The 16,628-nt window shown below is 49.7% G+C and overlaps 1 protein-coding gene and 3 long non-coding RNA genes across 13 annotated transcripts in view; 2 read left to right on the top strand and 2 right to left on the bottom strand.

Moving 5' to 3' along the window:
• Positions 1-14,956, top strand: part of ZNF274 (zinc finger protein 274) — a 30,938-nt gene extending 15,982 nt beyond the window's left edge. For all 5 annotated transcript variants that reach the window (XM_045440219.1, XM_045440218.1, XM_045440220.1 and 2 more), the window contains 4 exons: positions 2,198-2,680; positions 11,761-11,861; positions 13,019-13,145; positions 13,617-14,956. In XM_045440219.1, the coding sequence (XP_045296175.1) occupies positions 2,198-2,680; positions 11,761-11,861; positions 13,019-13,145; positions 13,617-14,518 (1,613 nt within the window). In that variant the 3' untranslated portion in view covers positions 14,519-14,956. The remainder of the gene's footprint in view (positions 1-2,197; positions 2,681-11,760; positions 11,862-13,018; positions 13,146-13,616) is intronic.
• The window catches only part of LOC123577943, a 24,468-nt gene continuing 10,380 nt past the window's right edge, over positions 2,541-16,628 (bottom strand). The window contains exons 4-8 of one of the 6 annotated variants that reach the window (XR_006702134.1): positions 14,512-14,674; positions 13,363-13,503; positions 6,096-7,564; positions 5,030-5,270; positions 2,541-2,668 (exon numbers count right to left, since the gene is read on the bottom strand). This is a non-coding gene — a long non-coding RNA (uncharacterized LOC123577943). Of the gene's footprint in view, positions 2,669-3,268; positions 3,695-5,029; positions 5,271-5,328; positions 5,438-6,095; positions 7,565-9,468; positions 9,517-9,959; positions 10,002-13,358; positions 13,504-14,511; positions 14,675-16,628 lie in introns of those variants that run through there. The other 5 variants (XR_006702132.1, XR_006702133.1, XR_006702135.1 and 2 more) reach the window with 5 other exon arrangements.
• LOC123577974 lies at positions 8,566-9,472 on the bottom strand. The gene is made up of 2 exons (XR_006702186.1): positions 9,275-9,472; positions 8,566-8,802 (listed from the first exon to the last, which is right to left on the bottom strand). It is a non-coding gene; the product is annotated as an uncharacterized LOC123577974 (long non-coding RNA).
• The window catches only part of LOC123577959, an 835-nt gene continuing 375 nt past the window's right edge, over positions 16,169-16,628 (top strand). The window contains exon 1 of the long non-coding RNA XR_006702170.1: positions 16,169-16,278. This is a non-coding gene — a long non-coding RNA (uncharacterized LOC123577959). The remainder of the gene's footprint in view (positions 16,279-16,628) is intronic.

Genomic DNA, 16,628 nt, shown 5'->3' with positions numbered 1-16,628 from the left:
AACAGGTCAAACAAGTCCTGAGGTTGCGGGGTCAGGGTTCTATTGTCGTATGCTGTCTGGCCTTTGTCTCCAAATACTCTTCTCTTGGTGTCTCTACGGTGGTCTTCCTCTCCAGATAGTTCCCTGAACAAGATTAACCAGCTGAAAGTCCCCGGGCATTGATTGCCCTGGCATTAGTTGCTAAGGCTTTGAGTTCATGCTGGAAGTTCCTTTGCAGGTAGAGTTGTGCTAATCAGGTATATTCAAAACAGCAAGTGTGAGCGGGCACATTTGCTCTTGACATCAGCCGGACCATTTCTGTTTTTATAAACAAACAAGCCTAATTGGAAGTAAACCATAATCCGTGATTTACATTTTTTCTATTTACTTTTTAAAAAATGTTTATTAGGGGCGCCTGGGTGGCGCAGTCGGTTGGGCGTCCGACTTCAGCCAGGTCACGATCTCGCGGTCCGTGAGTTCGAGCCCCGCGTCAGGCTCTGGGCTGATGGCTCAGAGCCTGGAGCCTGTTTCCGATTCTGTGTCTCCCTCTCTCTCTGCCCCTCCCCCGTTCATGCTCTGTCTCTCTCTGTCCCAAAAATAAATAAACGTTGAAAAAAAAATTAAAAAAAAAATGTTTATTAATTTACTTTTGAGAGAGAGAGGGAGTGCAGGAGCACAAGCCAGGGAGGGGCAGAGAGAGGGGGAGACACAGAATTGCGTCTCACAGAATTGTGAGATTGTGACCTGAGGCGGTTAGATGTTTAACCGACTGAGCCACCCTGCTGCCCCTCTATTGACAGTTTTAAAGCTTTCAAGTCATTTAGAGTTAGCATTTCTCGTTAGAGTTGTAAAGTGCTTTCTTATTTCCTTTGGTTTGTGTGCCCTCAGCATTTCAGGGCCGTGCTGGAGTTGTGTTCTTGTGAGTTCTGTGCCAAGACACAGGGCTTCAGACTTTCCTGTCTTCTTGGCTCCCATGGAGGCAGGATCAGGTTCTACTCCCTGTACATAGCTGTGGGCCTATAGAGCATCACAGGTCTCTTCTTAAGCCTCCTTGCCTCTTGCTTTCCCACCCCCCTCCCATATTGAGGTATAATTTACATACCTTAAAGTTCACCCTTTGAGAGTGTACAGTTCAGTGGTTTTTACTATAATTCACAAGGTTGTGTAGCTATCACTACAGTCTAATTTCAGAACATCTTTATCATCTCCCTGAAAAAGCTCCATTTTTATTAGCCAACACCCCCTAATTGTCTGAATTCCTTATCTCCTGGAAACCACGAATCTACTTTGTCTCAGTATATTCGTCTATTTTGGACATTTCGTATAAATGGAATCTTAAAATTAGCCTTTGGTGTCTGGCTGCTTCCATTCAGCATAATGTTGTCGAGGCTTAGCACGTATCACTACTTCATTCCTTTCTATGGCCAAATAATATTCTAATTTGTGGATAGACCATATTTTGTTTATTCTTCCTTTGATGGACATTTGTTTTTCTTTTTGGCTATTAAGAATAATGCTGCTGTGAAAGTTCCTGTACAAGTTTTTGTATTGACATATATTTTCATTTCTCTTGGATGTATACCTAGGAGAATTCCTGGGTTATAATTCTGTGTTTGGCTTTTTGAGCACCTGCCAGACTGTTTTGCAAAATGATGCAGCGTTCTGTGTTCCCACCAACAGCAGTTTTTCCACATCCTCGCCAATAGTTGTTACCACCCATCTTTGATAATAGCTATCCTAGTAAGTATGAAGTAGTATCTCACGATATATTTTTTTTTTTTAATTTTTTTTTTCAACGTTTATTTATTTTTGGGACAGAGAGAGACAGAGCATGAACGGGGGAGGGGCAGAGAGAGAGGGAGACACAGAATCGGAAACAGGCTCCAGGCTCTGAGCCATCAGCCCAGAGCCTGACGCGGGGCTCGAACCCACGGACCGCGAGATCGTGACCTGGCTGAAGTCGGACGCTCAACCGACTGCGCCACCCAGGCGCCCCACGATATATTTTTTTTAAGTTTTTGTTTATTTAGGTGATCTCTACACCCAACAAGGGGCTCAAACTCATGACCCCAAGATCAAGAGTCACACGCTCTTCTGACTGAGTCAGCCAGGTGCCCCTCACAGTGGTTTTGATTTACATTTCCTTGGTGGCAAATAATGTTGACTATCTTTTCATGTGCTTGTTGGCCATCTCTCTGGCTGTGCTTTTGACTTACAGAGTGTCCTGCGGCTCAGTTGGACCCTCAAGTGGATCCTCTTCCTGCTGGGAATCCCCTGATGAAGATCGAAGTCGTTGAAGTCCTCACACTGAACCAAGAGGTAGCTCGTCCCCGAAATGCCCAGATTCGGGCCCTCTATGCTGAAGACGAGGGCCTAAGCCCAGAAGTACTTGGGGAGCCGACTCAACAGCTAGGCAAGCATCCAGCTGACCCTGAGGCTGCACGCCAGAGGTTCCGGGGGTTCTGCTTCGAGGAGGTGGCAGGGCCCCGAGAGGCCCTGGCCCGGTTGCGTGAGCTGTGCCGCCAGTGGCTGCAGCCCGAGGCGCACTCCAAGGAGCAGATGCTGGAGCTGCTGGTGCTGGAACAGTTCCTGGGTGCGCTGCCCAGGAAGCTCCAGAGGTGGGTGCAGTCACAGCACCCAGAGGACTGTCAGGAGGCAGTGGCCCTGGTGGAGGATGTAACCTGGATATCTGAGGAGGAAGGTAAGTGCAGTGGAGGGGCGGAGAGGGACACTCCTGTGGACGCATCTCGGAGAATGGGGGAGGAAGAACTCAGGCTTCCTCGGAAGGGTCGGGGAAGGGTCCTGCCTCTTCATCTAGGCCAAGAGCATCTACCTCCCCAACGTGTTCCTGAGTCAGAGCGTCAATGGGTCCTTGCTGAAATACCTGCCACTGCCCCTAGGTCAAGGGATCTGAGTATTCCTGGACCCGTCTACCGAAATGGAAAGTCTCAGACCACACCTCACAGCCACTGAAACTCTTGGGCAGGGCCTGGGACTGCACTCTTTAATTAGCCCTCTACAGGCTTGTGATAGAAGCTAAGGGATAAAATCGTTCATTCTCATCCTTTTGGAATCCCTGCTGTGCTACAAGCCAATAGAAAACGTGATTTTAGCCACATAGGCATATTCCCAGAATGCTTTTTAAAAAAATTTTTTAACGCTTATTTATTTATGAGAAAGAGAGTGTGTGAGCAGGGGAGGCACACACAGAGAGAGAGAGAGACACACAGAATCTGAAGCAGGCTCCAGGCCCCAAGCTGTCAGCACAGAGCCTGATGCGGGGCTTGAACCCATGAACTGTGAGATCATGACCTGAGCCGAAGTTGGACAGTTAACTGACTGAGCCACCCAGGCACCCCAAAACTTAATTTTTTTAAGTAATCTCCACACACAACTTGAGGCTCAAATTTAAAACCCCAAGATCAAGAGTTGCATGCTCTACCAGCTGAGCCAGCCAGGCACCCCTCCCAGAGTGGGAATTGTGGATAAAGTGGTGACCAAGACAGGATTCATAGATGCATGAGCTCAACAAGCCTTAGACCCAGTAAGAATGATGGGAATTTGAGAAATGAATACGCGTTTGACAATGATGGGGTTGAGAAGAACCCAAGGGTGCTGGTGGGGCTCCTGGAGGCAAGTTGCTTGTAGCCGACACCGGGTGTGGAGTGGAACTCAGAAGGGGACAGGAAGGATGTGCTGAGCAGGAGAGCATTGCCTGTGAAGGCCCAAAGTGGGAGCAATGACAGTATATTCAAAAATCCGAGAGAAATTGGGTGGGTCTATGGTAGAAGGGAGCAGGGGACAGGGCTGGCAGGGCCCATGCAGGGGTTTTCGTGTTGTCCTAAAGGAATGGGAATAGTTACTGTAAAGCAGTGGGAACCAGTCCATGAGCTCTAGGGACATGTGGTATTGTCTGACAGAGTAAACATTTTCCAGGTTGGGGGTGTTGCATCCACACAACTCCTGAAACAGAAGGCTATGGGCACCAGTGACAGTCACAACAAAGTTTACTGCAATGAGAGGCAAGGCCGACCGATCGGGACCAACACTCTTGATAAGAGTGCGGCCTCGAACAGCTGGGGTACAGAGTTTTTATGGCCGATCACATCGTTTTATCATCACCTGGGAACAGAACAGAGAAACAGTTCCCAGACGAGTTAGAAACAGTTGCCAGATGAGGTGATTATTTTAGCCTTTCTGCCGCTTAGTTGCAACCAGTGGATCTCCTTGACCTTGCCTCTGATGCTCTTTTCTTTGAGCTTTTGTTTCCTTCATTGGTGAAGCCTGATTTACAAGAGTATGAAGCATAATTTACAAGAGTAAAGCAAGGCTGTTATCTCTTGACCTTCAGTGTCAGAACAAAGCTGTTATTTTTCAAGCCAGATGTTAGCCCTACACTACACTTTAATCCTTACGTTTCTCCCTTTTCTTGTCAGTGAATCAATCCCTTGATTCATCATTAGGAACTAAGGGGACGTAGTTGGACCTAATCATCATAATTTTTATTTCACCAACTCGCCTCTTGACATACTGTACTAACCAATTGATAATGCATGGGCCGATAGTTAACCCGAGAAGTAACAATAGCAGTGGCCCAGCTATGGTGGTGAGCAGTGATGTGAGCCAGGGGGACCAAGAGAATAAATTCTGATACCAATTATTGCCGGCCTTTTCCTTCACATTCGACCTTTCTATTTGCAGGGCAACTGTATAACCCTGGTATGTTAGCCAATTTTTGTTCTTGATCCCTGTGTCCACATCCATAGGTAACCATACAGGGGTTTTCGGGGACCGGAGGAGCGAAGCCCGTTGGCTGTTTATAATTAGTAATTAAAAGTCCCCCATGAGTCCCTCACCAAGTCGCATAAATCAAACAAAAAACAAGGCACAGTGGAAGAGGTATTAGATGCTATCACCTTCCCCGTGACAGTGTCCCTGAGTTCCCATTGGTATGGCCAAAAAGATAGGGGATGCAATTCCGTACAGTCCCCCACGCTTATCATTATACAAACCCAGACAATTATTATTATTATGCCCGCATCAGTCTTACCTTTAAAGGATCCTCTGAGTGCCTTCGGACCTTCCATTGCTGTTCATTATCTGGTTCCGTATCAGTCTGGGGTGTTCCTGCCTTCACACAGTTTTTTTTTTTTTAACCTGAGAGTGATGAATCCAGATTCGGACACCATCTACCTTCACGGCCGTGGGTGTAGTCAGGATCACGGCGTGTGGTCCTTTCCAGAGCGGCTCCAGGGTTTTAAGCTCGTGCCTCTTGACCCAGACTAAATCTCCTGGTTGAAAGGGGTGGGGAAGAACAGGAGGATGAGCAAAGGATTCTTTTAAGGCCCTGGTTATTTCCTTTTGTACATGTTGCAGGGCCACGAGTGAAGCCAGCAAGCGGTCCTGTTCCAACTGTTCCATTACGTCGCCTCCTAGCCTCGGCAGGATAGGTGGAGGTCTGCCAAATAAAATTTCATAAGGGGGAAATCCCTTGACAAATGGAGTACAACGCGCTCGCAAAAGGGCAAAAGGCAGGACGTCAACCCAATTTTCGCCCGTCTCAAGGGACAATTTGGTTAAGGTCTCTTTTAGGGTCCGATTCATCCTTTCTACCTGACCCGAGTTCTGAGGTCTATACATACAATGTAATTTCCAATCTATTCCCAATGTCCGGGCTAGACCCTGGGACACCTGCGCCGTGAAGGTCGGGCCATTGTCCGATCCTATGCTCAGAGGCAGCCCGAATCTAGGAATTATTTCATTTAATAATTTCTTAACTGTCGCCTGAGCCGTTTCTGATTTAGTGGGGAACGCCTCGACCCACCCAGAGAAGGTGTCTACAAAAACAAGCAGGTATTTGTATCCGTATTTCCCTGGTTTAATTTCAGTAAAATCTACTTCCCAAAACCGGCCTGGCTCAGTTCCTCTGTCTCTTTTAGCTTCTGAAACCTTCCTACTTGCACACCTTTCAACCACCTCTTCAATCTCTTTTCCCAGCCCTTGCGCCCGGAACTTCTTCCGCACTAATTCCGCCATCTTCGTTTTTCCCAGATGAGTCCCTTGGTGGAGCTGACACACCATGCGCCGCCCGAGTGCCGCGGGTAAGAGGATCTTACCTTCAGGATCCTGAGACCACTTTTGTCCCGGCATCACACTTCCCCCTTTTCTTGAAACCCACTCCAAATCTTTAGGAGTGTAACTGGGCTCCCTCGGTCAAGATCGGTAGCTCCAAGGCACTTTTACTTTTAGTTGGGTCAGCTTCTTGGGCTGCTGCATCAGCCAGGCGGTTTCCGACTGCTTCCAGGGAGTCGCCTTTCTGATGTCCCGGGCAGTGAATGATTGCCCGCCTCGCAGGTTCCCAGATGGCTGCTAGAAGATCTAAAATTTCAGCTTTAGTTTTGATGGCCTTGCCTTCCGCCGTGAGGAGACCGCGCTCTTGATAAATGGATCCGTATACACGCGCGGTTGCAAAAGCATAGCGGCTGTCTGTATAAATATGAACTGCTTGTTTCTTCCGAGTTGGAGGGCTTTTGTTAGAGTGATGAGCTCTGCGTGCTGGGCTGAAGTTCCCGGGGGAAGGGTCTGTTGCCATAAAACCTCGCGGTCCGTCGTCACTGCAGCGCCGGCGTGCCTTTGCCCTTGAAACACAAAACTACTGCCGCCTGAAAACATGCTGATATCAGGGTCCTGTAAGGGAATGTCCGTAAGAGTGGAGCGGAGGGACGAGATCGTCGCCAAGGTTTCTGGGCAGGAGTGCAGAGGGGGACCTTGTCCTTTGGGCAGCAGAGTGGCTGGGTTTAAGGCTGCGGGGGCACAAAAACGTATTCGGGTCTGGTCAAGTAGCAACGCTTGATATTGGGTAATCCAAGCATTTGACAGCCGTCGCTCTGGGGGAGCCCGCAGTAAAGCCTCCACTTCGTGGGGCCTGGTGACAGACAGTGCCTGCCTCAAGGTCAGTTTGTCTGCATCTTCAACTAAGAGCACGGTGGTGGCAATTTGTCGAATGCGTGGGGGCCACCCGGAAGCAACTGGGTCCAGCCACATGGATAAATAGGCCACCGGTCGGCGCCAAGGTCCCAGGCGCTGAGTCAGAACTCCCTCGGCTACCCTCCCCTTTTGGGCTACAAACAAATGGAATGGCTTGGTGGGATCTGGCAGGGCCGAGGCCGGTGGGGTCATGAGAGCCTCTCATAAGGCTTGGAAGGCTTTAGTTTGAGTCTCCCCCCACGTGAAGGACTCCGGAGACCCCTTGAGAGTGGCGTACAAAGGGGCTGCCAGTTCAGCAAAACCAGGTATCCATACTCTGCAGTAGCCTGCTGCCCTCAGAACTCGCGAACTTGTTTGCGAGTTTTAGGCTGAGGAATATCGAGTATAGCCCGAATTCTTTGTTCACCAAGATAGCACTTCCCTTTTTAAGGTTGTAACTTAAATAGGTCACTGCAGTATGACAGATCTGCGCTTTTCTGGCTGACACTCGGTACCCCAGTTTTTGCAGAAGACTCAAGGGTTCTCTGGTGGCACTCAGGCATTCTAAATGAGAGGGGGCCGCCAACAAGATATCCTCGACATATTGCAATAGGGTTACCTGCGGGTTGGAGATTCGAAATGGCTCTAAATCCTGGTGCAAGGCATCATTAAAAAGAGGAGAATTTTTAAATCTTTGGGGGAGTTGCCTCCAGGTGAGCTGTCCCTTTTCAGGATCAGTCCATTCAAATGCAAATAGTGGCCGGCTTTGTGGGGCCAGCGGGATGGCAAAGAAGGCATCTTTTAAGTCCAGAACTGTATAATACGCCTGAGAAGGGGGAAGCAAACTAAGCAGAGTATAAGGGTTGGGTACAGTGGGATGAATGTCCATTTATAAGTCTGGGGCTGCCTGTGAGACGAAGGCCAGATTTAATGCCCTTCTATTTTTAGGTACCTCAGGGTCTACAGGGGTAAAGGTGCGGTACACCTCTATGAGCCTTTCTAAGAAGGCTGAGGGGCTTTCCTCGGTCCCCTGAATTACTTCTGTTACCTTAGACATGTTTGTGGGCCGGCGGGCGGCCGCTCGGAGACCTTCCGGTAGAGTCTGGTGAAATAGGGTCAATGATCGCCTACCGTGAGGAGCGTTTGGGTCCCAATTTTCAGGATGCGAGGAAGGAAACACTTCCTTGAATCCAGCGGGATCCTCGGTGGGTTGCCCGTTTGGCCCCATCACTAATTTCCGGGCCTCGCGACGGATCTTATCCGGCTCCTCAGTGGTGAAGAGAACCTGCGAGAGCTGCTGGCAGTCATCCCAGGTTGGCTGATGGGTCACAAATAGAGTTCCAAGAAGAGAAATTAATGCTTGGGGTTTCTCTGAGAACGAGGGGTTTTGAAGCTTCCAGTTATAAAGGTCGCTAGTGGAGAAGGGTACATAAGTCATAAAGGGTCGGACATCACCCTGCAGGGGTGCAGGGGTGGCCCTGGAAGAAGGGATAGGGCAGCGGGAGGGGGATGGAAGGGAGTCCCTGACCAGGTGTGAGACGGGCTCAGGGGAGTGTCCTGACTCGGGCTTGTCTCCAGATCTGAAGCATCTTGACCTGTATTCTTTGGGCGAGAACTATAGGGCGGTGGGTGGTAAGTTCCTTTTTTTTTTTTTTTACCCCCTCCTGTGCAGGTGATAGAGGGGGCGGCCGCTTAGTCTCGTCAAGATTCTTATTCTGAGCTCCAGATGGGCGACCTTTGAGTGGCAAAGCCTGTACTTTAGGGAGGCGAGGGGGAAGGGGAAGAAGTTTTAACCAAGCTGGAGGTTTTTCGATGAGGGTTCTCCGTGCCCCAATGTATGGGATTTGGTGTTCGTGCCTAGAAAAGACAATATCATGAACCTTATATATCAAAGTAAGGTTAAAGGTCCCCTGTGGAGGCCATTCGACCTGAAAGCTGGTCCATTCCACCTCGCAGAGTTCGAAGGACTGGCTTCTTAATGTGGAGGCCGAAAACTGAGGCAGCTCTCCTATAGTCCTGGAAATGGGTTAGTATGAGACTCAGCGGGGTGGGGGTAGTCTGAATCTGACCGATGACAAAGATAGGCAAAACTGACAAGGACGCACAGCCAGTCAACAGGAAGAAGACAATTAAGACACGAAGAAAACACAAGTTCGAGATCTCAAGGCCAGTAGGCCGTCGCAGCCACCTGAAAATAGGATCCTTCTTGACGAAAACCAATCTAATGGGGTCCACCGGCGTCCCGGTAGGATGCCTGACTCTGGTTCTATAGCTGCGTCCGGCAGACCCTCCTGAGTCATTCAAATGGCGCGCCCCAAGAATTCCTTACCTCTCCCAATCCCGAGCTTCCTCCCAGGGGTCGGCAGAGCAATCCAGGGAAAGGGCCCTGTTTCAGAACTTTAACTTTCCCGGCCAATGCACCAAATGTTGCATCCACACGACTCCTGAAACTGAATGCTATGGGCACCAGTGACAGTCACAACAAAGTTCATTGCAATGAGAGGCAAGGCCGACCGATTGGGACCAACACTCTTGATAATTTTATGGCCGATCACATCGTTTTATCATCACCTGGGAACAGAACAGAGAAACAGTTCCCAGATGAGTTAGAAACAGTTGCCAGATGAGGTGATTATTTTAGACTTTCTGCCGCTTAGTTGCAACCAGTGGATCTCCTTGACCTTGCCTCTGATGCTCTTTTGAGCTTTTGTTTCCTTCGTTGGCGAAGCCTGATTTACAAGAGTATGAAGCGTAATTTACAAGAGTAAAGCAAGGCTGTTATCTCTTGACCTTCAGTGTCAGAACAAAGCTGTTATTTTTTCAAGCTAGGTGTTAGCCCTACACTACAATTTAACCCTTACTGGGGGCACCCAGGTGGCTCAATCGGTTAAGCATCTGACTTGATCTCAGCTTAGGTCATGATCTCATGGTTCTTGAGTTCAAGCTCTGCATCAGGCTCTGTGCTGATGGCACGGAGTGTCCTTGGGATTTTCTCTCTTTCTCTCTGCCCCTTACCTGCTTGTGCTCTTGTGCTGTCTCTTTCAAAATAAATAAACCTTAAAAAAAAAAGATTTACCAGGTTGCAGTTTGCGATGGTTGGTGGGCAAAAAACAAGGGCAAAATGAGAATCAGATTGGCCACCCAGAGCCGTTACCATGCCCACCGAGAGGTGTGGTGGCTTGGGCAGGACTGACAGCGGTGGGGGGCTGGGATGGGAGTACGTTTGGGGGTGAGATTCCATGAAATTTGATTTGTCAGGCTGAGTTCCATGGAGCACTTGCTCACCCGAATATGTAACCTCATACAGCAAAATTGACTTTGCAGATGCAGTTTATTAAATTGAAGATTTTGAGGTGGGGAGATTATACTGTGTTATTTGGATGGGGCAGGCACGAGAGTTCAGGGCAGAGAAGACACGAGGAAGGGCTGGGCGCTAGGTATTTTAGTTGGCCTCCAGAAACCAGCAAAGGTGACAAACATATTTTCCCCTACAGCCTCAGAAGGAAGGTAGCCCTGCCACCAGCTTGATTGTAGTGCAGTGAGGCAGGCGTCAGACCTGATGTCCATAATCATAGGAAAGCAACTTTGCTTTTAGGCACCATTGTGGCAATTTGTTAGAGCAGTAATAGGAAACTGATAGAGGTGCCAAGGAGACAGTTGGGAAGCCCCTAAGACAAAAGACAGTCTGTCTTACATTTCACACCTTGGAGGTGAATTAAATCAATTCATATTATAGTGGATGGCAGGAAGAGAGGCCTTCCAGAGAACCCTGAGAATCCTACATTCGTTATCAGCGAGTTAGTTGCGACTCTCAGTTGTGAATGCCAGGGGAGGAGAATTTACTGAAAAAGTCCCAGGGTGGTCTAGCTTCAGGCACGGGTGGACCCAGGGGCTCCTGTAGTATTCTCAGGACACATTCTCTCTCTGCTGTCATACTTCTGCTGGCCTCCGTTAGCTTCACTCACAGGCAGGATGTCTCCGTAGGGAGCCTCCCTGCACGGAAATGTTCTAACAAAAGCCTCTTTGGCTCTGCTTGTCTAGCTCTGTGCCCTGTATTCATCTCAGATTTAATTATTGTGGCCAGGAGGAGGTGGCAGACTGGTGGGCCAGAATGGGTCACATCGTGTTTCCCCCTTGAGAGCAGGGGTGGAATCATCCTTATGGAAGACCATGTACCAGGCAGCAATAGATGAGGAGAGTCAGGCACGAAGGAGCTGTGGTTAAGAGGGGCTGGAAGGCCAGGCAGAATGGTTTTCGGAGGTGGAGGAAACTTGATAAAATTCTCATCTAGATGGGTGTGTGTTATGAGAGTGGGTCCAGTCCCGGGGGTCAGAGGAAGTCCATAGAAGAAGGCAAAGAGGAAGAGGACAAGGAAGGCAAAGAGGCAACATACTCGGAGGCTAGAAAAGGGGTCTTTGCTTCTGAGGAACAGTGTGAGGCCAGCTGTTGAGGCAAATGGAGAGATGAGGCAGCTGTCTCAGAGGAGGGACAGGATCTGGGACAGTCCTTGGAGAGGGAGGGAGTGGGGCCAGGGGTCTCAGCAATGGGGACATTGGTGCCCTACAGTCACCCTTAGGGTGATGCATCTTGAGCTAACCAGGTGTGGGGATTTGGGCACAGGCTGTGAAGAGGAGCCAGAGTGGGGACTTGAGCTGGTGGCAAGAAAGGGTGGGCACAGATGCCCTCACAGCAGTAACAGCAGATACGATGTGTGCACTGGCCGCAGGGGTCCCTGAGAGAGACGTGGGTATCATTGCCCCATCCTGGAAGTGGCACCACATCCGGCTGATCCCCTGTGCCGGTGTCTCCCCACAGCATTACCCGCCCAGGACCCCACCTGCTCTCTTGAGACCACAGCTCCTCAGGAAGAGAAGGAGGAGAACATGACCACCTGGCCGGCAAAGGCACCACCTGAGGTGAGTGGGGGGTGTCACCCTTTTGTTCTCTGGTCACAGTGTCCCCTATGAGGTGACCTTCCCCCTACCTCCCAGCCTCCCACAGGGCAGACCTTTCAGAGTTTCTGAGCCTGAAGGGCTGGGCTGCCTTGTTGCTGCTGTGGAGACCAAGAAAGGGCACAGGGACTGGGAGGCAAGAAATCTGGAGGAGGAGGGAGGGGCCAAGTGTTTACAGATGCTTGGGAGCCCCAGGTAGGGACATGCAGACCACATCTGAATTTGTGTTACAACAAGAGAGCCCTTGTCCTTCAGAAATGCATACTTAGGTGTTGATGATGGAAAAAATAGCTGGAATTTGCCTCAAAATATCCCAGAGCTGGGGCATAGATGAAAGCACTGGCCGTGTCTTGCCTACTGTTGAGGCTCAGAGAATATGACAGAGTGATGTGTGGTATTGGTCAGGACTCTTTCTGCTGAAGATGGCTCACAACTGGTCCAACCATAGGGTGAATTTATTGGCTCTCATGTAATGAGTGGTCTGTGATAGGCTTCAGGCAAGACTGTACTCAGGGGCTTCCAGGTGATGAGAGAGGAATGTGGCTCCAGTCCTGGTCTCATGGCTCTGCTTTCTCCCATTCCTTCTCAAGCAGGCTCTGCCCCTGGTGGGTAAAAGCCCCCACAGATGCAGGCAGAGTGCCATGGGGAGGCCTCTTCCTGCCAGAGTTTTGGCCAGCTCCCCAGAAAGGACTGATCTTGGCACCGCCTCTGGACACACCACCCTCCGGCAGCCATCATCCACAAAGGCAGGGATGGTTCCTTCACAGGCAGAGGGGCTGTTCCCAGAAGAACGGAGTGTGCCTAGCAGGCAGGGCTGGTCTGAGGGGCAGTCTTCTGTGGGAAGTTGGACAGAAAGGATGAGCTGCACATAGGCCGGGGTACAAGGGAGGCAGTTTGCTTATGGTGTTTGTAGCTCTTAGTGAAGTAGATTCTGCCTCCAGCCTGGGCCCCAGACTCTGGGTTTGTGATAGGGGACCCACTGGGCCTCTTATGGGCCCAAGTCAGTGTTTCTGAGCAAACTCCAAAGCAGGGGTGTCCTCAGCACAGCAGACTGTTGGGAGGCCCTGGTCATCTGTTCCTGTCAATGACCCTCCTGCTGATCAGACATAGTGATATTGCAGGAACCAGTGACCTTCCTCGATGTGGCTGTGGACTTCAGCAAGGAAGAGTGGGGGCTGCTGGACCCGATGCAGAGGACCGAGTACCACGACGTGATGTTAGAAACCTTTGGACACCTGGTGTCTGTGGGTAAGGCTGTGCCCGTGCTGGCCACTCCACCCTTCTGAGACTGGGAACCTCAGGGGCCCTGAGTTGGGGCCTGCACCTTCTCTGGGCCCAGCGTGAGCACTGGACATGCTGACAAGAGTTCCTTGCACCATCCATGCTTTCAACTGGTCCTATGGACCTCAAGGGGTGGGCATTGTGTGGACAGTGGAGGCTCACGCCCAGGGAAAGCCTGACTTACCGCCCACCTTGAAGGCATATGAGGAGTCAGAGAGCTGGGAGAGTGCTCCCTGTTCTTGCCCCATCCCTGACGCCAAGCTCGGTGTTCCCCTCTTTGCTACTTCACTTCTTTCCGTAGTCTCCCCAGGTCGCGTGACGGTACCTGGAAAACAAAAACAAAAAAACACCCAGCTTCTGAATACTTGATGATGTCATACTGATAGCCCCTTTTACCACTTTCTCTCTATAGTATCTGTATCTTTTGGGTTCTTTCAGGGTGGGAGACTACACTGGAAAGTAAAGAGTTAACTCCAAAGTCTGACATCCCTGAGGAAGAACCAGCCCCTGACCTAAAAATGGAAGAATTCTCAAGGGATGACACCTGGTCCTCTACCTCAAGAGACGTCTTGCAAGGTGGGACCCAGGAAGTCTTGGACACAGCACTGAAGCAAGTGGAGCTCACTCAGGAAGAAACCCTCCCTCAGAAAAGCCCCCAGTCCCAGGCAAACACTGGCCTTGTCACCAGCCCTATTTCACTCCAGAAAACTCTGCCCAGGAAACGCTTGCGCAAGCGTGGCTCGCGGGTTAAGAAGGTGACGCGTGGTCCATGTGTAAAAATTCATCAGAAGGGCCACAAAGGGGAAAAAGCCAGAGAAAACAGTGGTTGTGGGAGAGCCTTCAGCCGAAGCACTCAGCAGATTACGTTCACAAGAATTCACAAAGGGAGCCAAGTTTGCCGATGCAGTGAATGTGGCAAAACGTTCCGGAATCCAAGATATTTCTCTGTACATAAAAAAATCCACACAGGAGAGAAGCCCTACGTGTGTCAGGACTGCGGGAAGGCGTTTGTTCAGAGCTCCTCCCTCACACAACATCAGAGAGTCCACACCGGAGAGAGGCCTTTCGAGTGTCACGAATGCGGGCGGACCTTCAATGACCGCTCGGCCATCTCCCAGCACTTGCGGACTCACACCGGAGCCAAGCCCTACCAGTGTCAGGACTGTGGGAAAGCCTTCCGCCAGAGCTCCCATCTCATCCGGCACCAGAGAACGCACACGGGGGAGCGCCCCTACATGTGCAGCAAATGTGGAAAGGCCTTCACCCAGAGCTCGCACCTCATTGGGCATCAGAAGACGCACAGTGGGGTGAAATGCAAGAAGAAACAGCCTACCTCATAGCCCTCAAGCTGAGCCGGTTGAAGAGACATGGCCTTTTCAGCCTGATCCTGCAATGTAACACGAACGGGCTTGGTTGGTTGGCATTTGGAACTGAATATGAAAAGCAGCACTGAGTGATGACGTTCTCAAGACCAAAGGACAACCAGGGAGACCACCCTGCACACAAGTAAATGAGAAAACTGGTGGGGAGTTGTTGCTAGTGAATATAAGTTGGAAAAACATTTAATTTTTCACTCACTTGATTTGCTGTTATAATTTGTTTGCTCATTTGGTCATTAAAAGTGATACTAGTGAAACCTGACCATGTTTATAATGTAAGTTTAAAAAGCCAGGTACCAAAAAGTCTGTGCACTGATATTATATTTGTGGTATTTATGCATATGGACAAGGACTAAAAGAGAACAAAGATGAATAAACTATATATTTCTGTGATAGAAATCTCTGGGTTTTTTTCCACCTATTAAATTTCTTTCATTAATAATTTGATACTTAAAATAAGCAGTGTTAAAACAAAGTGAAGGAGATTGTCAGACCAGTTCTAGCAGACTCTGCAAAAGGCCACAGTCCCTCTGGCCCAAGATTCCAAATGAGTTAGGATGAGTGGGTCATCCTAACCCTGATCCTCAGAGCATCATCAGGATGCAGGGAATGTTCGATTCAGGGAATGGTCATCTTAAGCAACCAACCATTGGAGGCCTAGAGGGAGGGAAACCCCCGGCAAGGGGGGGTGGGGAGCTTCCCAGAAATGTTCATGTTGGTGCCCATGTTTCACATTTTACATGAGATGATAGATTAAAATCCTTTCTCCAGGTCACACAGCCTGTAACCTGCAACCCATCCAGTCCTTGCTCCATGACTCTACCTCTGCTCTCTCAAGTTGTACATAACATTTCAAACTATGTCCTAAGACTCTGGGTCAGATGTTGAACTTCTGCTCATCAGATATTAGTTGACTGCTACAGGACACACCCCTTCAGAGCCCTTGGGGTCATAACACTGACAAGGGTGAGGCACAGTCATGCCATCTGGTGTGAGCGTGTTTCACTCCTTTCTCTACAGGAGTGAACAGCCCCTGGAGACAGACTAGAGAAGCCCAGAAGCCAGGTGCCTGGGGAATGGTGATGGCACACTAGCTGTCGTATTGCTTTTCATGCATCAGGCACAGGGCTCATGACTGCTATATCACATCTCCATGGTAGCTTCTTTGAGAGATGAAACATTTGGGGCTGAAGAACTTGCCAGGACCCCACTGCCCTCCCACTACACAGTTGGACATCTTTAACAGGAGAACATCAGCAGCTCCTTCTCCAAGTACTGATGATGTAGGGATGTCCATTTACTTGGGGGAGTGGCCTCACCATGATGCCCAGTGTCCACTGGAGAATGCCACAGCCATGTGCTCAAATGAGGTCACTTAATCCTGAAATGCCATACACAGTTTTGTTGCCAGAAGACGGTCACTGAAGGAGGTGTGCTGACTGCTTTCACATCTATGGCAGCTTCAAATATGGCCACAGACTCTTTGCCTTTCCTCCATTCCTAGAATGTGGCTGGGCTTGTGACTGCTTCCACCAATAGGGTCAGCAGAAGTTACAACATGTAACTTCCGTGAAATGAGGTCATAAAGGATGCTGAGGACTTGTTTCCTCAGCGAAATGAGAAATGGTGGTGTCAGCTGAAACTGTGACCAGGCTGCAAGATGTTGGGTAGTGAGTGAGGAGAGGAGAAATCATCCCTTCAGAGGAAGTGAACAGATGAGGGTAGGCTTGCCCAGTAACTCATCTGGGGCCCTGAGGTTTGGGATCACTAACTGCAAGGCTACGGACACTTTAACATCCAAATATGAAATCCAGTTGGCTGCTTTAGAAGCTGAGAAATTTATCTCTGAAGTGAATGGAAGAGTTCCCACTTTCCTTAAAGTAGGATGAGATGATGCAGAATTTGAATATATGCAGCTGGTGGTCTCCCATCTTTTCCCAGCCACACATAATTCATTATCAGCAGCACCCGCCATTACACTCAAAAGTTTGCCATTGGGCCTCAGTATGCCTGAATCTCCTGGGGGATTTGGGGAGGCAGAGTGATGACCCCCACATATGTCTACTGCTAG

Source organism: Leopardus geoffroyi, chromosome E2 (genome assembly GCF_018350155.1).
Source record: "Leopardus geoffroyi isolate Oge1 chromosome E2, O.geoffroyi_Oge1_pat1.0, whole genome shotgun sequence".
Taxonomy (NCBI): domain Eukaryota; kingdom Metazoa; phylum Chordata; class Mammalia; order Carnivora; family Felidae; genus Leopardus; species Leopardus geoffroyi.
Note: the sequence above shows the minus strand (reverse complement) of the source record. Positions and strands in the feature narration are given on the sequence as shown.